The sequence below is a fragment of the Vombatus ursinus genome, unplaced genomic scaffold, assembly GCF_900497805.2.
Source record: "Vombatus ursinus unplaced genomic scaffold, bare-nosed wombat genome assembly UNPS02014935.1, whole genome shotgun sequence".
Classification (NCBI taxonomy): domain Eukaryota; kingdom Metazoa; phylum Chordata; class Mammalia; order Diprotodontia; family Vombatidae; genus Vombatus; species Vombatus ursinus.
Window position 1 is genome coordinate 1,372,386 of NW_020954713.1, and position 23,099 is coordinate 1,395,484.

The 23,099-nt window shown below is 46.5% G+C and overlaps 1 protein-coding gene across 2 annotated transcripts in view; it reads right to left on the minus strand.

Moving 5' to 3' along the window:
- Window positions 1–1,202: 1,202 nt before the first annotated feature.
- Window positions 1,203–23,099, minus strand: part of MYO1F (myosin IF) — a 45,260-nt gene continuing 23,363 nt past the window's right edge. For both annotated transcript variants that reach the window (XM_027844173.1, XM_027844174.1), the window contains 18 exons: window positions 20,726–20,806; window positions 20,457–20,543; window positions 18,498–18,584; window positions 17,688–17,855; window positions 15,934–16,019; window positions 15,403–15,484; window positions 14,024–14,130; window positions 13,672–13,770; window positions 13,242–13,386; window positions 12,188–12,302; window positions 11,902–12,071; window positions 10,974–11,119; window positions 9,669–9,815; window positions 8,659–8,807; window positions 8,347–8,424; window positions 3,116–3,320; window positions 2,670–2,839; window positions 1,203–1,856 (listed from right to left, as the gene is read on the minus strand). In XM_027844173.1, coding sequence (XP_027699974.1) covers window positions 1,780–1,856; window positions 2,670–2,839; window positions 3,116–3,320; window positions 8,347–8,424; window positions 8,659–8,807; window positions 9,669–9,815; window positions 10,974–11,119; window positions 11,902–12,071; window positions 12,188–12,302; window positions 13,242–13,386; window positions 13,672–13,770; window positions 14,024–14,130; window positions 15,403–15,484; window positions 15,934–16,019; window positions 17,688–17,855; window positions 18,498–18,584; window positions 20,457–20,543; window positions 20,726–20,806 — 2,199 coding nt within the window. In that variant the 3' untranslated portion in view covers window positions 1,203–1,779. The remainder of the gene's footprint in view (window positions 1,857–2,669; window positions 2,840–3,115; window positions 3,321–8,346; window positions 8,425–8,658; window positions 8,808–9,668; window positions 9,816–10,973; window positions 11,120–11,901; window positions 12,072–12,187; window positions 12,303–13,241; window positions 13,387–13,671; window positions 13,771–14,023; window positions 14,131–15,402; window positions 15,485–15,933; window positions 16,020–17,687; window positions 17,856–18,497; window positions 18,585–20,456; window positions 20,544–20,725; window positions 20,807–23,099) is intronic.

Sequence of the window (23,099 nt, forward strand, 5' to 3'; positions counted from 1 at the left end):
GAGAGAAAGTTCTTGCCACCAGAGTCCTTGGCACTGTCACATGGCTCAACATCAGGAACTGATATTTTTATAAGTGGAAATGACATTAAAGATGCATCAACATCTGCTTTGCTGCTGCAGGCTGAGGATCATGGGACTTTTCCATCTGATTTATAGCTAAAATCTTCCATATGTGTCATCTCCATTATTAAAATGTGAGCCTGACATCAGGGAATATCTTATTTTTCTATTTGAATCCCACATATTTAGCCCAGTGCTTTGCACACAGTCAAGCACTTGCTATATCCTCCTTCCCTTCCTTTATTTGGGTGCCCTGTGTTCCCCAATGTGTTCATATATTCCCCATGTGTGAATGCTCCACATATAATTCCTGTGAAAACCCACTCTTTTTGCTGAGTCTTATGTATATATATGTATTTGTGAGAGAGTGATTTCATGGTGGGAGAGGATAATGTCTTATCACTTTATTTACTATTTAATGCTTTTATTATTAACTGTGTTATCTGGCAGACTGGTAGAAAGTAATATGTGCTGGTGGGGGCTCGGGAACAAAGGTTTACCAAGGATCCTGATCTCCAAAATACCTCGAACCTGGTGTAACTAAATGAGAGTTCTAAGATGAAGGGGCCCCCACGGACTACTATTATTATGCTACCAACTTTTAAGGAAAATGCTTTGTAAATCTGAATGGTCTATAGAAATTCAGGGTCTATAGACATTCTTAAGGTCATAGGATTTAAAGTTGGAAGGGATCTTATAGGTCACTGAGTCCAATGCCTTCCAAATGGGAGCAAGTCCTCAAAAAAGTGAAGGAACTTCCCTAAGGAGATAAATAAAGGCAGTATCTTCCTGAGCTGTAGGATGGGAAGAGAAACAAGTTCAAATCCTGGCTCTGCCACTGATGTGCTAGATGACCTTGGGTAAGTCCCTTCCTCTCTTTGGTTCTCAATTTCCCCATCTGTAGCATGAGAAGTTAGGTCTTGATGATCTCAAAGGCCTTTGCCATGGCCTGGAGTGTGTGTAGTCTGGGACTTGGGATCACATTTGGCATTGTCATCAGGATAATTAGAATTCAAATAGCACTTTAAGGTTTGCAAAGCACTTTATAATTCGATTCTCATTAGATCCTCACAACCAGTCTGGGAGGTAGGTATTGTTATTATCCCCATTTTACAGATGAGGAAACTGAGGCAAACAGAGGTTAAATGACTTGTCCAGGGTCACACAGCTAGGAAGTATCTGAGGCAGGCTTTGAACTCAGGTCTTCCTGACTTCAGGCTACCTGCTGTATCACCTGTGAAGGAAGACACCAAACCATGTTCTGTCTGTTAGTAGAGGCATTGTCTCTGAGTCTTTCCTTTGGCAGCTTTAGGCCCAGGCAGTGGCTCTCCAGTCCTTTGTCCTCGATCTCTCTTTTTTCTCCCCCAACCCCCAAGTCTCAGCCTATAAGGGTCTGGTCAGGAAAAGCGCTATCCTGCCTGCCATGCTCCTTCTCCTCCCGTAGGAAGGAGAGGTACTTGGCTCCTCCTGGGGAGAGCTGGGGAAGAGGGCAGGAATCAATAGGGGGGGAGGGGTTTTCTGGGGTAGGGACCCAGCTCCTCATGGAAAAAGCCAAGGGCCTTGAGCTGCCCCCATAGCTACCAGACTTCTGAGAGGTACTTGGGATGGGATGAGACAAGATGGGGGTCTCAGCTCCCCTAGAAGTTTGGAGCAGAGATGGGGCAGATGCAAAGGGCTGGAAAGAATTCCATTACTCTGACTCCCAGATTTCCTGGGGTCCTAGATCTTTTCCACGTAGTTTCCAGGGAAAAGGCCCTCCTGGCCATGCAGGCGGCCTTTCCACCAGCCTGATGGATCTGCAAAGGAGAAAAAGAGACAAAGGTCAGAGTGAGCTCCTAGCCCAGTCTTTAGTCCAGCCCTTTGACATATGCCTCATGAATATTTGTGTGCATGTGTCTTTTCTGACTCATCCTTTGGTAAGCTGTGTGACTCTAGTCAAGTGTCTTTCCCTCTCTTTGCCTCAGTTTCCTTGTCTGTAAAATGAGAGGGTTAAAGTAGGTAGGAAGGGAACATTTTATTAAGCACTCACTATATGCCAGAAAAGGTGGTAAGTGTGTTACAAATAGTATATCACTTGATCCCTAAAACAACCCTGTGAAGTGGGTGCAGTTGAGGAAACTCAGAGAGACAGTTTTAACCTCTGTTTGCCTCGTTTCCCCGACTGTAAAATGAAGATAATAACAACACCTACCTCCCAGATTAGTGGTGAGGATGTAATGAGAATCGCATTATAAAGTGCTTTGCAAACCTTAGAGTGCTATTTGAATGCTAATTACCCTGTTGACAATACCAAATGTGATCCCAAATCCACTAGCATCTGCCCCAGGGGCACACAGCTAGTAAGTATCTGAAGTTAGAATTGAACACAGGTCTTCCTAACTCCAGGCCAAGGCTTCATCCACTGGACCACTGAGCAGAAGTAGATGGTCTCTAATGCTCTTCCCAGCTCTAAAATTCCTGAGGGCTATTACTACCAATCTGTGAGTCTATCCCCTGAGAAACAGCATCATGGAAACAAGAGTCCTCTTCACAGATCTGATGGGATGGGAGCCAATAAATGGATGGATGCCCACCTAGAGCCCCACCAGTCCCCACCAGTGCCTACATACCCTCCAGCAGGATCTCTATGACCTCGTTGACATTGAAGCTCAACTCATCCACATCCTGGCCCACATACTGATAAAGGGCACGGCAACGGGGACCTGGAATTCGGGGCTGAGGCTTGGGTCTTCCCACACCTGGCACAGGCCGCTGCCCAATGCTTCGCTTTCGCTGCATCCTGTGGGGGCATAAATGCCAGGCTGCTTATGGGAGGCAGCAAGATAGGGGAGGGACTCCTGTGGATAGTGGCACCTCATCCCACCAAAAAGATAGATCAAACCCATGGGACCATGAGAGAATCAGCAAGGGGATGTTTCTCTGGAGGAGTTGCCTGGGGTCACCCTGTCCCTCTGATCCCTTCCAGTTTCCACCCCTAGAAGTTCTTAGACATAGGGTGGGGGGTATGTTTAAATGTTTTTAAATATCACTCTTTGGGAGTGACCTTGGAACCTACCCAGCCATCCCCTGATCAGGCACATTGAGGAACTCCATGTTGTGCTCAGAGGGCGGTCGTTTGTGAGGCCGTCGGCTACTCCCACTACTCCCCAGTGCTGCAGCTGGAGGTCCCCGCTGTGTCCTTGGGCCACGCCCCATCGACATCTGCTCCAGGGGCAAGGGGCTACCACGGCCCATGTAGGGTGCCCTATTCTGAGTTGGCCCTGCAAAAAGAGAAGGTGCTAGGGGCAGGGTTTAGAAATGGGAATGTGGGAAAACATAGGGTCCTTGGATATGATCAACAGAACTATAAACCACAAAACAAATTCTAGGGATGTTCAGTACCATGGGAATGTGAGACAGCTTCCAAAGAATTGGATAACAGGACAGAAAACTCGGGACAGAGTTAGAAGATGAGTCATGTTGTTGTTCGTCCTTCATTCTGGAAGAGGACCAATGACATCATGAGGGTGATGCCTTGACTTCTGAGTGAATTGGATTTAAGTGTTTCTCCTCCAGAGTCATCCAAGTCCAGTAGCAAGACAAAAGTTAAGACGACAACTGGCGATGGCCCGGGATGCAGTGGGTGACCTTGGCCTTGCTGAATTAAGGTCTTTCCCAGCTCTCAGTCTAAAGTAAAGTCTATTCAATGATTAAGGGCTAGGTAAGAATTGAGACAAAAGATGGCCTAGTGTGCCATCACAAAAGAATCATTTGGGAGGGGAAGACCCTTAGAGTTCTTGGCCAGAACAGAAAGCAATTATGCTCAACTCTGAGCCATCAAAACCCAAACAATGGGCAGGAGAGGCTTGGGCTGGGACCTATTGTGGGCCATTTAAGGGAAGCCAGAATGATTTGGGTCTAAAGGCTTAGTCTAGTAGCTCCATTTGAATCACAATGGGCCTTTTAAAAGTTTGTTGTTTTTTTTTTCAGAGCTGTATTTCAAGAAATCATAAATGAAAATTGCATGGGACAAAAAGTAAAATGTCTCAGTTTTTAAAAATATTTTAAAAATTTAATTAAATAATTAAAATTTTTAAAAAAACATTTAAAAAATAAATAAATGAATAAAAAAAATTAATCATACAGATAAATGGACTCCGAGGATATGGGACTGTGGGAAAAGAATGAAATATCGCTAATTCTTGTCTCTTCCATTCCACTCACACAGACCCTACTCCTAGTCCAAGCTCCCATTGCTTCACATCTGGATTATTGTAAGGATCTCCTAACTGGCTTCCAGCTTCTGCTCTTCTTTCACCCAACAGCCAAAATGACCTTTCTAAGATAACAAGTCTGTTCATATCCCCCCTTTGCTCCAAGACCCTCACCAGCTCCTTGTTGCTTCTAGCATAGATAACAGAATGGTCTAGCATATAACCTTTACTATCCTTTGAGGGTAACAAGTACTTGATGAATTGCATCGAATTAATAAGCTACAAACAACCTAGCATTCAAGGGCTTTATAATCAATTAATCAACAAGCATTTATTCAACACCTACTGTGTGCTTGGCAAGGTGCCAGGTGCTGAGGATTAAAAAAAAACCCAAATGTGACAAGTGCTCTCTGCCCTCAGAAGGCTTATATTTCTATCCATGCAATCTGGCTTCAACCTAATTAAGGGGCCTGATCTCATTTTACTTCAATTTATGTAGCACACTAGCCAAACAGTGATGCTCACTATTCCCCAATCTCATCCTGCCTTCCCACAGGCCATCTCCCAACCCTGAATGAAACATGTTCCTCTCTCAACTCCTGTGGTTGAAATCCTTATGTATTCTTGGGGACCACAACTTCTCTAAGACCTCTAGTTACAAACACATTCTCTCTTCACAAATGTTCCTTTGTGGCCTCATGATGAAAAATGCTATTCATGTCCAGAGAAAGAACTGATAGAGACTGAATGTAGATTGAAGCATACTATTTTTCACTTTAAAAATTTTTTTTCTTTTGGTCTGTTTCTTCTTTTACAACATGACCAATATGGAAATATGTTTTACATGATTGCACATTTATAGTATAAATCGAATTGCTTATCATCTTAGGGAGGGAGGACGTGGACAGAGGGAAAAAATTTGGAACTCAACGTTTTTAAAAAAAATGAATATTGGGGTAGCTAGGTGGTGCAGTGGATAGAGCTCTAGCCTTGAAGTCAGGGGAACCTGAGTTCAAATCTAGCCTCAGACACTTGACACTTACTAGCTATGTGACCCTGGGCAAGTCACTTAACCCCTATTGCCTCACCAAAAACAAAAACAAATTAAAAAAATGAATGTTAAAATTGTCGTTACATGTAATTGGGGAATATATATATATATATATATATATATGTATATATATTTTGGGGGGGATGACAATTGAGGTTAAGTGACTTGCTCCAGGTCACACAGCTAGTGTCAAGTGTCTGGTCTGAGAATGGATTTGAACTCGGGTCCTCCTGACTTCAGGGCTGGTGGTCTATCCACTGTACCACCTAGCTGCCCCAATAAAATATTATTTTAAAAAAACAAATGTTCCTTTGTCATAGAAAGTGCTTAATAAATGCTTGATGACTGAATGACTGACTCCCAGGATCTCCCCTTTGCCTGATCATTGCCTCTCTGTTATTAAACTTTAAACATTAAATTTTTTTTCAATAACAGAAATCCATCTTCTCTCTCACCTCCCTCCAAATTGAAAAAGGAAAAAAAAACAAAGCCCTTGTAACAAATATATGTGATCAAGAACAACAAATTCTGGCATTGGGAATGTCCTGGTATTGATGAGGATGGGATCTGGACCCCAAAAAGGAAAAACCCTGGACTTTCCCACATGGCCAAATCTCTAGAGTTATCCTTTCATCATGGCTATGCACAATCTCCCAGTTCTCTGTTACCCTTAACGTAGCCTAGCCTTCCATTGTCTTACCTCCCTATGGCCCCATGCCACTTCCTACCATTAATCCTAGTGGCTCCATTCTCCCTTGGCCACATGGTCCATGTCCTTGGTCCCTGGTCCCTGGTGTTCTATTACCTCACAGTCCCTGCAGACTACTTGGCCGCTGCTAGATCTCTCCCACTGTCTTTCTGTATATAAGATCCATCATGTCTCCATTGAGGTGCTCAGATTCTTAAAATCTAGCCAATAGCTCATAGGTGCTCAGATTCCTTAAGAGTATGGCCAATATGGCAGATCTTTAATAAACCTTGTCTTTGGCTGAAAGGAGGATTGGGTTGAATTCCTTCAGGTAGGACCCATGTGTTGTGATTTTGGAGTTTCAGCACCCGTAAACCTCTAGACCTCATCATAATTATATTTAACTGTGTAAATATTTGATCATGACCTTCAACTCATAGTGAGCACATGTAGAGTAGCAAACCAACATGGGATCATGCTTGGAGTCATGAAGACCTGGTTTTGGATCCCATCTCTGTCACATACTAACTATGTGACCCTGGGTAAGTCACTTAACATCTCAATACCCCAAGCAACTTTCTAAAAGTCTAAATTGGGCATGGATCTGCATTGCTAGAGGGAATTTCTTCACTGGGAATTCCTAATTCTACTAAAATTTTAGGTCTGGTCCAAAAATAAGATAAAATTAGAGTGTAAGATATTTGAAGGCAAAGACAGTGTCATTTTTTCTAATCAGGCTCTACACACAGTAGGTACTCAATACATGTTGAGTTGAAAGTGAATTATTATTATTTCTATCATCAGCAGAGGAGAGAATGAAAGTGATGCTGAAAGATTTGGAAGTATGGAGTAGGGGAGAAAAAGGTGCTCCCAGAAGATGGCCTCTATCTCCTTGGGCCATCTCACTGCCTTCCTCAGAGGCTCAGCTTAGGGGCCAGCTCTTCCAAGGAAACTTTTTCAGGGCCCTCTACTTGTTGGTGTTAGTATGTGCTAATTGCTTTAGGCACTAGCTGTGGCAAGTCACCTGAGCTCTCTAGGTCTGCATTCCCTCATCTGTAAAGTAAGGGTATTAAAAATATTCACACTGCCTATCAGGAGGGGGGAAGCTGCAGCCTCCATGTGGCCCTCTAGGTCCTCAAGTGTGGCCTTTTGACTGAATCCAAACTTCAGGTGAAATGAAGGGCAGCACTTGAGGACCTAGAGGGCCACATGTGGCCTCAAGGCCAAAGGTTCCCCACCCCTAGACGAGGTTATAGGTATGTTGGAAAGAAAAATTGGTCAAATTTTCCTTTGTAAACCTTCAGCTGCTCTAGAAATAGGAGATAGTTGGTTGTTTTGTTTTTCAGTCCAAATCTATGATTTCATTGGTATAAGAAACTCAGGCACATTACCTGCACTGTATGGTCTTAGAAAGTTGCCTATTTCATGGAGAAGTTAGGTTACTTGCTCAGGGGTGTTTCATAGCTATATTGAGCAGAGGCCCAGGTCTTCCTGATTCTGAGGCCAGCCCTCTCTCTACTAGGCCATGCTGACCAGTTATTATTATTGGTGTAGTAAAGAAGAGGGCTCAAACCCTGGCTTCATCTAACACTAGCTGAATGATCTTGGACAAATCATTTAACATCTGCAATCCTCAGTTTCCCCATCTAGAAAATAGGGGTGATAATATTTGTACTGCCTAGCTCACGAGGCTGTTGTGAGGGAAGCATTCTGGAAGCCTTTGAATGCAATGGAAATGGGAACTGTTATTATTATTATTATTATTATTATTTTCATCTCACATGGATTTGTCTACAAAGTCAAAATTAGAAGAAAGTATTTATTTGTGTGAGAGAAGGAGGCCTAATATGGTGCAAAAAGCACCACTTTGGAATCTGGGGGCCTAGGTTCAAGTTCTGGCTCTGCCATTTACTAGCTCACCTCAGGTAGGTATCACTAGGGTTACATAGTCACCCTCTTTGGGTCTCTGTTTTCTCATCTGTAAAATGAAAGCACTAGACTTGCAGTATCTTGGCCAGACCATGGGATTTGGGTTCAGATTTCAGATCTGCAACCAACTCTCTGTATGACCATGGATCACTAATTCTCCTTGAGTCTCCATTTCCCCATTTGTAGCATAATGAGGCTGCACTCAGTGTTGTCTAAGGTCCAGTCCTATTGTGAGATTCTATTTGTCTCTGAGTACCGAGTGAGGGGAGAGGTGGAAGAGTTGGGGAAGCAGCAGCAGGATAGATTCTGGGGGAAAGCTGGGGTGAAGCCAGAGAGGGGGATGCCTAGCAGGGAGGGAGCTGAGGCTGATGTAGTTTGGATGATGCCCTGCCAAGGATCGGACAGGAAAGCCACAGGGTCCTCACCTCTGGAGGGAGCTGGGGCTGCTCGGACTGGTGCTGGCCTCCTCCTCTGGCCCTGTAGAGGTCCTTTCTTTGTTGGCTCTGCAAGGGAAAGGGGCACACTCAAACAAAGTGACCCAGGATGCTCTATCGCCTAACCCCGACTTCCTTGTGAGGAGGCAGCAGCTGAGACCCTGAGGACACTTATCCTCATTGCGGTGTCCCCTCCTGGCCCTCTCCCTCTTCTCCCAGACCCTCCACATGCCCTGCCCTCTGTGTCCCTCTGCCTCTATGCTCTGCTTGGCCCACCCTGCCCTAGCTTCCCCAGATACTCACTGGAGTTCTTAGGAAGTCCATCACTGATGCTGACCATCAGAGTCTTGCCACTGGCTTTGAGCGTGGCCACCTCTCCTGGACCTCGGGAGAAGGTGATGGTCCGGGATCCTCCTCCGCCCCAGCCTTCCTTCTTCACCCGGAACTGTAGTCTGTGGAGGGATGAGGGAGTCAGGGAGAGAGACCTGCATGACCCCTGGCCCTATTTGTTTTACCTCCCCCATCCTCCTCCACTCTTCCCATCCCCTAGGCTGGGTTCCTTGCCACCTTCAGAGACCCAAGAGGTAGAGAAGGGAAGGGGGGAGAGAATAAGCATTTGTTAAGTGCCTACTATGTGCCATGCACTGTGCTTAGCACTTCACAAGTATTCTCTCATTTGATCCTCACAACAATATTGGGAAGTTGGTGCTATTATTATCCCCAATTTACAGTTGAAGAAACTGAGACAAACAGACATTAAGTTATTTGCCCAGGGTCACACAGGTAGGTGACAAGTCTCTGAGGCTAGATTTGAACTCAGGTCTTCCTGATTCCAGGTCCAGCGCTTTATCCATTATACCATTTAGCTGCCTCACAGGTGAGGTGGTAGACACAGAATGATCTTGTAAAGGTAATTTTTCTTGGAAATTACTGTCCTCATTGTTAATTCAGGGATGGGTAATGATGGCTTATAAAATATTGTAGGGCTCAGATAAAGTGATAAAGGGAGATACATTACTGTTTTCATAGATTTAGTGCTAGAAGAAGGGACATAGATTTAGTGCTAGAAGAAGGAACCCCCACTGCCATTTTGTAGATGAGGAAACTGAGGCACAAAGAGCTTAAGTGATTTACTCAAGGTAGTAAGTGTCTGGGGCAGATTTGAACCTGGGTCCTCCCAACTCCAAACCTGGTGCCCTACGCGTTACACCAGACCCTAACTGGTAAAGGAGATTGGACAGGGTTATCTTTAGCGGTACAGCGTGGGTCCCAGAGCCAGCTCCAACTGCCCCCCCCACCCCGCCCCTCCCTACGTGTCATTGAAGGTCAGGCTCATGGCATTGTGAGTGAGCTCTTGGAAACGTCTGCACAGGAGACTGACGAGCTCTGTTTTGAAAACACTCTCCAGGAAGCTGTCTGCCCCGACTTCGTGGAGGATGAAGAAGTCATCCTGCCTGGTGCTGGAAGGAGACACAAAGACAAGGGAGTGAGGGCTATGGGAAGGTCACAGGGAGGCATTCAGCCGGGACACATGCAGAAAGGACTCCTGTCTTCCCAGTGGCTGCAACTGGAAATTTGCTTCGGCGTGGAATGGTCCAAGCAGAGCTGGACTGATTCAGGACCCCCAGGTTTGAATCCCATTCCAACACGTCCCAGCCGTGTGACCTTCTCAGAGACTTCTTTTTGCCTTGGGTAGAATGACGCTACTAATACGTCTGCTGCCTCCCTATCTGGGTGGAAAGCTTTGTGTAAACCTTCAGTGGGAGCTATTGTTATTGTAATTATTATTATTACTATTATTTTGGCAGCAGAAGCCATTTTAGTCCAACCCAGACTTTACCAATAATCCTCTCTGCAAAAGACCTGACAAATGGTGGATCCATTTTGCTTGAAGACCTCAGTGAGGAGGCTGTCTCCACTATCAGAGGCAGCATTTATTATTATTATATTTATTATTATTATTATTATTATTATTATTACTCTTGAGCCTGTGCTGTATTATAAACTTGAGAGGGGCCTGAGTGAATATTTCCCAGGCCAGGGAATCAATTAATCATCAATCAACATTTATTAAGTGCCTACTGTAAGCCCAGGCATTAGACTAGGTGCCAAGGATATAGACAAAAGTGAAACATTTCCTGCCCTCAAAGAGCTCACATTCTATCAGGAGAGACAATATATCCATAGATAGGTCAATACAAAATAGACAGTGACTGGGTCAGGAGTGGGGATTGAATTAATCTCATTAATCATGGATTAATGGGTGGGAAGGAAGAGAATAAATATTTATATAGCATGTAACTACATGCTAAGTACTTTACAAATATCTCATCTGATCTTCACAACAATCATGTGAGGTGGATGCTATTACTACCTCCATTTTACAGCTGAGGAAACTGAGGCAGACAGTGACTAAAGTGACTTACACAAGATCATTCAACTAATCAGTGCCTGACACCAGGCCCAGTGCTCTATCCATTGTGCCATCTAGGCCTAGCCAGTCTTCTCCTTGCTGAAGTACTGATCCCTGGGCTGCAGAAAGGCCCCAAGCAGTAAGAAAAGGGTAGGTAAGAGATGTAGGCAAATAGATGGATGGGTCTCTGAACAGCTGAGCTCACCTGAGGGAGACCCCCCGGAGGGCCTGGATTTCTATTTTCTTCTTCAGAACCTCTTGAATCTGGCCCTTCTCTGGACCCTTCTTTACCTTCTCCCGTCCAATCACGTATATATACTTTGGAGTCAAAATTAGATCCCGCTTGATGGGCTGTGGGGAAGAACAGGCATTTTATTAGGTGTGGGGATGGGGACTGCGAGGGGTTAGAGAGGTGCTAGGGACTGCCTGAGAACTGAATGGAGGCAATTTAGTAGAAAGAGACCTAAGGAGATCTGGGTTCAAATCCTACCTCTGACATCTACTAAGAGGATGGTCATGGACGAATAGTTAATCTCCCTCAATCTCAGTAATCTTATCTATAAAACAGGGATATTCATACTTAGTCTCTGCCTCTTAGGGTTGCTGTGGAGGAAAGGTGCCTTGTAATTCTTTTAAAAAATCCTGCATAAATATGAGTTCTTCTTATTCTTATGGGGACCTCTGGGCCTGGGGGGAGAGGGGGTTAGAAGGGGGTCATATGCTCATAAATCTAGAACTTAAAGGAGCTTTAGAGGTTATTGAGTCAAATACCCTCATCTTATAGAAAAGGAAACTGAGTCCCACTGAGATCAAGTGACTCCCCCAAAGCCACAGAGGCTATAAATGGTCTGGAATTCGAGCTTGGGCCTTCCGTGTTGGGGGAATCTAAGCAGGGGAACTAGAAGGAATGGGGCGGGTTACAAGTGGGATTCCTGAGTCTAGAGGGACGTTGGGAGTTGAGTAGAGGCCTCTAGCTGGCTCTGTTTGGGGGTGAGGGGGTGTCAGGGGCCAGGACACAATGAGTCCACCTGGATCTGGTGGTAAGCACTTGTGTTTTGGGGGTGGAAGGCCTGGATTGATCCAGGGGTTCCCTTCCCTGGTCTGGCCCAGGGCTTGAGCAGGGCCATCCTCACCTTGAAGCGCCGGTCATACTTGGTGATGGAGTCTGCAAAGTCTACACGCTCACGCTTGGTCAGGAACTGGCGAAGCTCGGGCCTAGACTCCAGCCCCAGGTAGTCGCCCACAAAGTTTCTGTTGATGCTGTTCCTTCTCCTTTCTTTCTTGTTTAACAGGATGTTGGAGGCTGTGGGGGGCCCAGGACGCAAGATCTTATGGCTCGGGGCCCACAGGGCTCAGGGCCCTCAATTCCCCCATCCAGTGAGCCTATCCATGTCTGTCCCCACTTCTCCCACGGCTCACCTTCCTCCCGCATCTGCTCATATCTTCTCACGGCCACATGGCGCCTCCAGGCTTTCTGGATGGTACGGGCAAAGCCATCAAACTTGCGTTCTCGCATTTCTTCCAGCAAAAAGAGCTTGGGGAGAAAGAGGGCAAGGGCCTCAGGGAGATGGGCCAGCAGCAGCCCCAACCCAGACCTTCTCACCCACCCAGGAGGGGCCCGAGGCTGCCTCTCCCCAGCAGGCAGGAGATCTAAACTGGGATCCTTACTTCCTGCTTTGAACCATCCCCATTCCTCCCCCTTCCCAAGCCTGCTGTACTCCTTACTTCATCTCCCACATGATCAAATGAGACAATATATAAAAGCACTTTGCAAATCTTTAAGGTGTCTGTGGCTTAGTTGGTTAAAGCTCCTGTTTAGTAAATAGGAGATCCTGGGCAGCTAGATGATTTCAAATCCAGCCTCAGACACTTATTAGCTGTGTGACTCTGGCCAAGTCACTTAACCCTAATTGTCTTGGTTTCCTCATCTATAAAATGAGCTGAAGAAGGAAATGGCAAACCTCTCCAGTATCTTTCCCAAGAAAACCCCAAATGGGGTCACAAAGATTCAGAAATGACTGAACAAGGTGTTTATTAATACCATCACATTTAAGCCACACACATGGGTTATACATGGATCACAAAGATTACCCAAGCTCTGTGTATATGCATGGAGACACACACAGTCATGTATGATTACAAATATGAACTGTGTGGATTGCTCATGTATGTGACTGCACATGGGTTACAAGTGCTCACATATTCATTGGATTGTGAGCTCCTCTCAGGGTAGAGACTGCCCTTTGCCTCTTTTTGTATCCCTCACAGTTCCTGGCACATTGTAGGCCCTTCATAAGTGTTTCTTGATTGGCTGACTGACATGGATCACACATATCACACAGTTCACACATACCTACAGGTCCCATGCACACAACAATCACTCATATGAGCCAACGAACATTCATTGAGGGCACATTATGGTCCAGGTGTTGGGCCAAGGGCTGAGACACACTTACAGTATGCCCATACTTACCGACTCTGGGTTCTTGATGAAGACCTTGGAGCGTCCCATTTGGTACTGGTCAGGGTCCATATTGACAGATCGGAGCAGGTGCTGCACCCCCTGACGTTCATCACTGTGCCACCGTGGCCACGTCTCTGGAGTCAGGATGGCATACCTGGTGGTGTGAGTATGAGGGCTGGGTTGGGCACTGGGCTTGAGGAGCAGCTTCTTCTTCTGGCCTGGTGAGCCCCAGTCTTACCCTATTCCCCACCCCCACCCCCACCCCCGTTCCATCTGAAGCATGCCAGTCCTTGTACTGGGAGGCAGGGCATAGTGGAAAATGGGCTGGAGGGTATGGGACATCCACAGCACCATATAATGGATAAATGAATGAAAAACATTTGTGAAGACATCACTGTGGGCTAAACACTAGGAATGGGGGTTAGGGACAGCCCCTCACCTCTGCAGGAACTTTGAGAAAACACGGCGGTATGCAAAACCAGCACGACGGACACGGATGTTTTCTTTCAGACCCAGATACTCCACCTGATGCTTCACCCTGGTGTCCATCAAGAGTCAGGAGAAGTCAGTATATAGAATAGCTCGACGTGGCTCAGCTTGGGGAAAGCATGGCCATAGGGAAATGGTCAGGGGATCAGTGAGGGGTAGGAGATCAGTGTAAGGAGCCTGATCACTGAGGCAGGGAGTTAAGGGGGTGAGGAGGTCGGTGTACCAGAGGTAATTGAGGGTCAAGAGGTCAGTGAAGATGAGGGTAATTCTGGCAAGGGCAGCTGGTATGGTGGGCCACTCACCTGCTTTCTTCCCAGTCATGGGGCCTCTTGGTCTCATTGGGCTTAATGCATCGGATGTAGTGGGGTGTACACTTCTTCAAAGTGTCCACCAGGTCATTGGCCTGCCTCTGAAAGGACAGAGATGGAGGTGAGAGACTGCACCCAGGGCCTACTTCATACCTTCCCTCCATGGGCACCCGTATCTCATGCTGATACAGCCCCAGAAAGGAGAGAGGGAAAGAGACAAGGCATGGTGTATTGTTTTCCTCCATTAGAATCTAAGCTTCCTGAGGGCAGGGACTGTCTTTCCTTCTGCTTGTATCTATAGCCTTAGCATTTAGCACAGTGCCTAGCATAGAGTAAACGCTTAATAAATGGTTCTTGACTTGACATGGGGAAGAGACAGAGACGTGGCAGAGAGACACAGTGCATGGGAAAGACAGACAGACAAAGTGGAGGTGTGAGGAAGGAAATACCCTCCATGTCTTCTATATGCAGAAGGCCCCTCCCAGGGACATAGGAGGCAAGTTCCCACTGAATACCAGTGCTCAGCCCTGGCCTTATCTCATAGACTGACAAGTACAGAGGGCTCACTGTCCCAGTACAGACAAGGACAGAAGCCCACCAGATGAGGTGGGGATGAAGTCCCCACTCTAAGGTCACCCAGGGAAGGGGACATACCCCTGTGGAGATTATGAAGGGGGCAGCTTGAGGTTCAGTAATGGAGAAGAGCAAATACATTGCCTTCTGGGCATTAGCTCTGGCTACAGAGAAGATGAACCTTCGCTTGGTCCCTTTCTGCCATGGTGTTAACCCCTGTTCATGTCTGGGTTTGGCTAACCTTAAGTGAAAATTTAGGGAAGCTGGAGGCATACCAGGGCAGAGGACAGTCAAGCTAAGGAGGATATTAAGTTCCAGGCCGCCAAATTAGGCCAGGGATGAAATCATCCTAGGCAGAAATGTCTGGGGTAGTGTTGACAATGTTACAAAACCAGGAGTAGAAACACCTGGGGATACTTGGGCATCTCAGTTGGCCCATGGAACCAGCATAGGGATGACGGAATCTTGGATTGGAAGAGATCTCAGGGCCATCTGGTGTAAGTTAGAAGGAGATAATGCTAGTGATGAACCCGAGCTTTACAAACATTGAAGGATTTTATGAATGTTGCTATTGCTATCATCATTATCATTGAATGTGAGGTACTGCTGCTACCATTATCTGGGACAATTGGGAGCTGGCTGCTTTGGTCAGGATGAGAAACTCCAGCCACAGCTGGTGGGAGATCATGGCCAACATGAGGAGAGAAAGCTGGATTTATGGAAAGAAGATGGAGACATTGGGTCGGGGGAGAGACACTGACAGGGGCCTGGATGAGAGAGGGGGAGCCCTGGGCTCTTACCTTGATCTTGGAGCCTGCAGTGCTGGGCCGGCCCTTCTTCTCTGAGTCCAGCCTCTCAGGGAAGAGCATCTGAATGAAAGCACTGTGGGGGATGCACTCAAGTGGGCTTGGGGCAGTGTGCAACACGATTCCCTCCCAACTCTGCCTGGCCCTTTTGCTCCCTGACTCATTTGTGGAACCTGGGGTAAATCCTCTACCTGCCCCGGGCTTAGGTTTTCTCCTCTGGTAAGCGTGTGAGTTGAATGAGATGATTTCTAAGCCTTATTCGAATTTTGAGTTTCTATGACGTAGGAAAGGGCCAGACAGCCTTTCCCTAGCTCCCTGTCCCTTCCCGACTCTCCCCCATCCCACCTGTCTTTCAGCCTGTCCCTGTTGCCCTCCCCTCTACTCCCAAGGCCTCAACCTTTTCCCAGCCCCTTGCCCTTGCCTGCCACCCTGTCCCAGCCTCAGTCTTCACCCTGTCCCAGCTCTCTGCCTGCACCCTAGGTCCTCAGGCTGCCTCATCTCCTGGTCCCCACAGCTTCCACTCACTGTTCGCTGCTCTGCATGAGCTCGATGAGGTCTGAGAAGAGCACATCTCGGTTTCGTTCACAGAAACCACTGACATCATAAGAGACCTGAGCAAGGAAGAGGTAGGGGGAGGCCCTGAGCAAGGAGGGGAGCCCTGGGGATCCCTGGCACAGGTGAAGTTGGGGATTAGGGGTGGCTGGAATCTTAGGGAAGGAGGAAGGCAGCAGGAGAGGCTCTGAGGCCTCTGTATTCCCAGAACATGAGGAGTTTCCAGTGAAGAGATAAGTCTCTGGGGGCCTAGGGGTCACCTTGATGTGACCCCAGGGCTGGGGCAGGGAAACAAAGCTTGGAGAGCACATGGTGTCCCTAGGCCAGGAAGCTCTTTATCCCCCATCTCTCTAGCCCTCTATGGTTTACAAAGTAGTTCCCTCACTGCCCTGTGAGAAAAGTGATGGGGTAATTCCTATTTCCCTTATTTTACAAAAGAGGAAGTTGAGACCCAGACTAGACTAGACAAAGGAAGTATTAAGCCAGGGTTACCATAGCCAGTAAGTGTCAGCCTGGCCTTCTGACTCTGAGTCCAACTGTCAGGCACACCAGCCTGCCTCTCTCAAAATAATAGAACACGCTTACGTAGAACCATAGAGTATACTTTCCTCATGATGGCCTTCAGAGGTCATTGGTGACAGGTCTGCCCATTTTACAGATGAGCAAACTGAGGTCCAGATAGCTCACACATAGCTGTGTGACACGAGGCAAGTCAGTTCCCCTATCTGGGGCTTAGATTGGGGTCCTCTCTGACCCCAAATCCAACTGTTCTTCCTGCTATACCCTGCTGGGGATGGTATGCCCTAATACAGGTGGTGGTTGGGCAGGGGCAGTGGGATGAAGGGTATGATCCAATCCAAATGAATTTGATTTACTGAATATTTATTAAGCGTTTACTTAGAAGGAGGAGGCGGTATCAATACAGTAACTAGAGACCTGGCCTTGGAGTCAAGAAGAACTGAGTACGAGTCCTACGTCTCACGAGTACTGGCAATGGGGCTCTAGGCAAGCAAGCCGCCAAACTTTTCAGCACTGGGAGTGATTGTCTAAGGCAGAGAAGGTGACAATCCTTATTGAGAGAAGCACTTCTCTGGGACTCCTCTCTGTCAGTGACATCACATCCCCGTCCTTAGTGTAGTAATGATGGTGAGAGAAAAAGACTTGCTTTCAAGGCCCAACTTTATTTTTTTTAGAACAACTACATATTTTTTGGTTTGTTTGTTTGTTTTGGTGAGGCAAAGGGGTTAAGTGACTTGCCCAGTTTCACACAGCTAGTGAGTATCAGGTGTCTCAGGTCAGATTTGAACTCAGGTCCTCCTGACTGCAAGGCCAGACCTCTATCTACTGCACCACCTATCTGCAAGGTCCAACTCTTATACGTGCTGGCTGTGGGGCCCCCGAGCAGGTCTCTCAGTGCTCTGGGCAACTGTCAATCAATCAATCAATCAACCAATCAATATGTATTAAGCAGAGCAGGGGCTGCCCTGATTTAGTAAAGGGAATTTCTGAATCCAGAGTTCCCTTAGATCAAGAAATTCACAGGTTGAGTGCCTATCCCTAAGTACAAAGCACTGTGCTAGGCACTGGGAAATATCTCTATTCTAAAGGGCTTACTTTATATTGGAAATGGGGAGGGGTGGAGGTGGGGTAACTCAGGTATGTGGGATAGTTTGACTGGTAGAAGCTGGGGAATCTCAGGGATGATGAGGGTGGGGGCTAGACTGTACCTTGCCCGCATAGTGGTGGATGACAAAGCCCGAGTTCCAGCTGTTAAAGTGCTCATGGCAGCCCACAGCCCCCTGTAGCTTCTGCAGCAGGGTCTGGTCAGCCCCATCGCCCGTGGCGTGCATTGTGGCACATACGTCATCCAGTACACTCATGATGCCTGGAGGATTCTGGGGCCAGAGAAAAGGCTCAGACCTGAGCATGGTGCCCAAAATTCCCTCCCCATCCCATGGGCATCCCTTGGCATGGTCATCCCAAGGACCAGGGGCTGGTGGGCTATTTAGAACTGGAAGGATCCTTATAGGTCATCTAGTCTGAAGCCCTCATTTTTGGGAAAGGGAACTGAGTCCCAGAGAGAGTGGTTTGTCCTGGGTCACACAGACAGTGGCAGAATTGGGATCTGAACCCACTTCCACTCCAAATCCAGCATTCTCCCCACCATACCACACTCCCTGTCCTGACTCCTGCCCAAATCCTGGGATCTAAACCAGGGACCTTTAGATCTTCATTAAGTCAGATTGTATTAGGTCTTCATCTATTCCAACACTGACCACTGACCTCCCTTGTGACCACTGACTGCTCTTGTGATCACAGGCTATGATCATTGGTGGCTTTGTCTTTGACCAAGACTGCTTGGCTGGGAGTCACAATGGAGTTAGGAACAATCCATACTCCAAGCTCCCCCTTCCTGGTGGTGGACATCCATGGTACTATCTGGGAAGAAATTCCCCTCCTCCAACCCAGCCCTTTCTCATAGGCCCTTGTCCATCATGCCCTGCTCCCCATTCACATCACCCAGATCCTGGGCTCACCAGTTTGTTCTCGATGAGGTCACATACAATCTTGTTGTTGAAGTACTGGATGGGGCTCCATTTGATGCCTTCCTGAACATACTCCTCCTGGGGAGGGGCAGAATGAGACAATGAGTAGTGGGTAAATAGCGGGGAGCTGAAGGGAGACAATGGCCAGAGAGACACTCCTGCGTTCTAGGCAAGGAGCCCAGGGTTCCTTTGACCTACTCTAACCCCTGTCTCCTTTCCTCCATCCCAGGGAGCACCCGGGTCTCTGATAGGGGAACTTTCATCTTATCCTGCCCAGATCCAGGTCTCCCTCTACCTCACTTCCCAGCCACCATCCATTGCAAGTACTTCCCCCGTCTTTCCCAGGGCTTCTTTATGTATAGTCTCTCCCCGCTCCCCATTATAATGTAAGCTTCTTGAGGGTAGGGATTGCCTCACCTGCTTGTATTTGTTTCACCAGGGCTAAGAATAGTGCCTGGCACACACAGTAAGCACTTAATAAATGCTCTATCTATATTTTACCCAAGGAAAGTCAAAGCTGAATGGGGGCCTGGATGTCTCTGTGCATAGTCAGGGCTGGAGGGCCAGGTCAAGCCTGAAAGGGCTTTGAAATCCCTTGGAGAGTATACTGAGCAGAAACTATGCCCCGCAACATTACTCTCCTGGCAGAGCTCTGTGTTCCAGTCAAACCTGGCTGCTTCCTGTCGTCCATACGCGATACTTATCCCCAGGCTCAATACCTGCCCTTCACACAAGTTATCTCTGTGCCTGGAACGTCACCTTCCTCACCTTTGCCTCTAGGAAATCCTAGCTTCTTTCCAAGCCCAGCTCAAGAGCCACCCCCTACCCAAGGCCTTTACAGAACCCCGCCTCCCAACTGTGAGTGCTCCCCACCAATTTTGTATTTACTTATATGGGTTGTGATCTGTCTAAAGTGTACCTCTGCCCACACTAGCTCCTCCCCTCAGTAAATCCTAGTGACTTCCCATTACCTCCAGGATCAGCTATAAAATCCTCTATTTGGCTCTTAAAGACCTTCACAACCTGCTGCCTCCTCACACTTTTCTAATTTTCTTGCACCTTACCATCTTCCCCCCACCCTTTGTTGTTGTTCAGTCACGTCTGACTCTTCATGACCCCATTTGAGGTTTTCTTGGCAAAGATACTGGAGCTGTTTGCCGTTTCATTCTCCAGCTCATTTTACAGACGAGGAAACTGAGGTAAACAGGGTGAAGTGACTTGCCCAGGGTCACACAGCTAGTAAGTGTCTGAGACCAGATTTGAACTCAGAAAGATGGGTCTTCTTCTGAATTCTATCCACTGCACCACCAAGCTGTCCCCTAGTTGCACTCCCCACCCCCTCATCGGCCTCCTTGCTATTCATAACTTGTACTAACAAGACTAATCGATCTCTTGACTTTGGGCATTTTCACTGGGCTGGTCCCCATGTCTTGTGTCCTTGCCTTCCTCACCTTTACTCCCGGCTTCTCTGGCTTCCTCCGAGTCCTAGTTAAAATCCCACCTTCTGCAGGAAGCTTTTCCCCATTGCCCTTAATTCCAATGTCTTTCTTCTGTTGATTCTCTCTGATTCATCGTGTCTCTGGCTTGTTCATACATAGTTGTTTGGCCGGTGTCTCCCCCATTAGACAGTGAGCTCCTCGAGAGCAGGTACTGTCTTCTGCCTTTCTTAGTATCCTCAGTTTTTGGCACAGTGCCTGGCACAAAGTAGGTGCTTTAAAAATGCCTGCCTGACCTCAGAGCTCTTCTTACATACCCTTGCTGCCTTCGAACCAAAGTGTAAGGATGTTAACAACTTTTGTTCCAATCAGATTTCATCTCTTGAGATCTGACCCCCAGAAGGCTCCATTCTGGGAATGCTACCACTTTGGAAAATGTCAATTGATATAGGAACAGAATGACCCTTGTCTCCTCCTCTGTCTTTTCGCCTCTTGCTGGTATCTGGGCACTCACCTGTTCAGCCTTCAGTGTTAGCTCGATGAAAATCTGCTGTAGTTTCTCATTCACGAAGTTGATGCAGAACTGCTCAAAGCCATTTCTCTGGGGGCAGGAAGGGGGCACTGAAGCCATCATCATTCCTTGCTTTCAGCCCATCTCTCCCTACCTCACCCCCCATTCCTAATAGGGTGGTATGACTACAAGGCAGGGATGGGACCAGAATAGGGAAAAAGGGACACTGAGGCCCAAGCTTGACTCTACCTATCTACCATGTTGTCTGGTACCTGGAATATCTCAAAGCCGTAGATATCCAGGACTCCAATGCTGTATTCTTCTTGTGGCTTCTGCATGGCTCGGTTGATAGCCTAGGGAGGGAAGGGCAGAGCCTGGGCTGTCAGGAGTACCCAGTACCCAGCAGGGCTGCCAGTACTCACCCTCTGTCATCAAAGGGGAGCAGTGATGGCCCAAGGCTCTGCACCCTACCTCCAGCTCCCCTTTCCAGAACCTCCTTTTTTTTTTTTTGGTAAATTTTTTATTCACTTGAAACTTAAATACAAAAAAATTACTAATATTATTGATAATAATGATAACAAAGACTTGGGGGATGGAGATAGGAGAGGTCTGGGATCTCAGAATTAGGATGACAGTCTATAGGAGAGAGTAGGGGGGTTGGCAGAGGGTAGATTTTAGAAGAGAAGGAATGAGATAAGAGAGATCATTGACTCATAGGATGTCAAATCTCTGAGGGAGCCTAGCGACCATCTGCTAATTTTTATTTTATTTTTCCCCAGTTACATGTAAAGATACTTTTTTTGGGGGAGGGGGCAATGGAAGTTAAGTGACTTGCTGAGGGTCACATAGCTAGTAAGTGTTATGTGTCTGAGGCTGGATTTGAACTCAGGTCCCCCTGAATGCGGGGCCAGTGCTCTATCCACTGCACCACCTACTTCTCCCCCGTAAAGATACTTTTAAACATTCATTTAAATTTTTTTTGAGTTCCAAATTTTCTCTCTTTCCTTCACCTTCTGCCTCCCTGAGATGGTAAGCAATTTGATATAGGCTATATAACCATCTGCTAATTTTACAGATGAGGAAACTGAGGCTGGCGGGTGGGGTAGGGAGAGTAGCTTGTCTTGTGTGAGGGTCCATGTTTTCCCTGTCATCCTCTCATTCTCCTTTAACATCCACTCCCTTTGTCCAGAGACCAGGGAGATAAGTGGTCAAAGGATATGAATAAATAGTATCAAAAGAAGAAATGTAAACTATCAATAATCATATGAAAGAATGCTTCAAGTCAAACAAATGCAAAAAAAATAATAAGAGCTAGTACTTATAAAACCCTCTTGCAAGGTTTGCAAATCTTTACATTACTTCATTTGATCCTCACAACAACCCAATGATGTATGTGCTATTATTATCCCCATTTTACAAATGAGGAAACTGGAGTTTAAGTGATTTGTCCTCTTACAGCTAGTAAGTGTCTGAGACAGGATTTGAATTTAGGCCTTCTTGACTCCAACTCTTATGTACTGTTATCACCCAACACCTAGGTTTCTTTCACCTTATGTACCCTGCAGATTGGCAAAGATGACAAAATATGGGAATAGTCAGTATGGGAGGTGTTGTGGGAGTATAGACACACTGGTGCATTGTTGGTAGAGCTGTGAATTGGTACAACCATTTTGGAAAGCAATTTGGAATTATACAAATAAAATAACTAAAATGTCTATATCCTTCTGACCCAGAGATTCTACTACTAGGTCCAAAGAGCCCATTGATAAGACCCAAGTCTCCATATACCACCAAATATTTACAGCAGCACTTTTGGATTGGAAACAAAGTAGATGCCCATTGATTGGGGAATGCCTAAATGAGTCAGGGTACATGAATGTAAATGGAATATTACTGTGCTGTAAGAAATGATGTGTGTGATGATTACAGAGAAGCTTAGAAAGATCTGTGTGAACTGATAGAGACAAAGTGAAGAAAGCTGAGTCAAGAAAGAAATATACATGATGACCACAACAATGTAAATGGAAAAAACTACAGAAAACCAAAAGTGAAAATTGCAAAATTGTAAAAAACAAGCATGACTCAAAAGAAGAGCCATGAGAAGACAAGACATCCTTACCCCACCCCACTGTACGAGTGGGTGGCCCATGAATGCAGGACTTTTTAAATGTATTGACCAATTATCCTCATTTTTTCCCTTCTATTTCTTCTGTCTTTAAAAAAATATTTGTCATGTTGAGTGGCTCTCTGGGTGGGGGAAGGGGAAGGATACTGGGGGAAATTATGGTGATTTAAAAAAAAAGACATTAATAAAAGCTTTTTTTTTTTTTAAATGGAAAGAGTGTGAAAGTTTCTTATAGACAAGATTTCCCCATTGCCTTGCCTGGTAGGCTTGGAGAGGTTCAGCCTACCCCAAACACTGCCCTCACAGACCCCCTGAAACTATTGGCCCAGGGCTCGCCCTTCTTCTAATCATAATTTATATTCCTATAGTTCTTTAAGGTTGCAAAGCCCTTTATGCACATGATCTCATTTGATCCTCCCATAGCCCTGCTGAAAGGCAGAAATCATCATTCCTATTTTATGAGTTTCAGTGCTTTGCCCAGGGTCACACAGCTTGTAGATGGCTGCGGTGGTATTCAACCC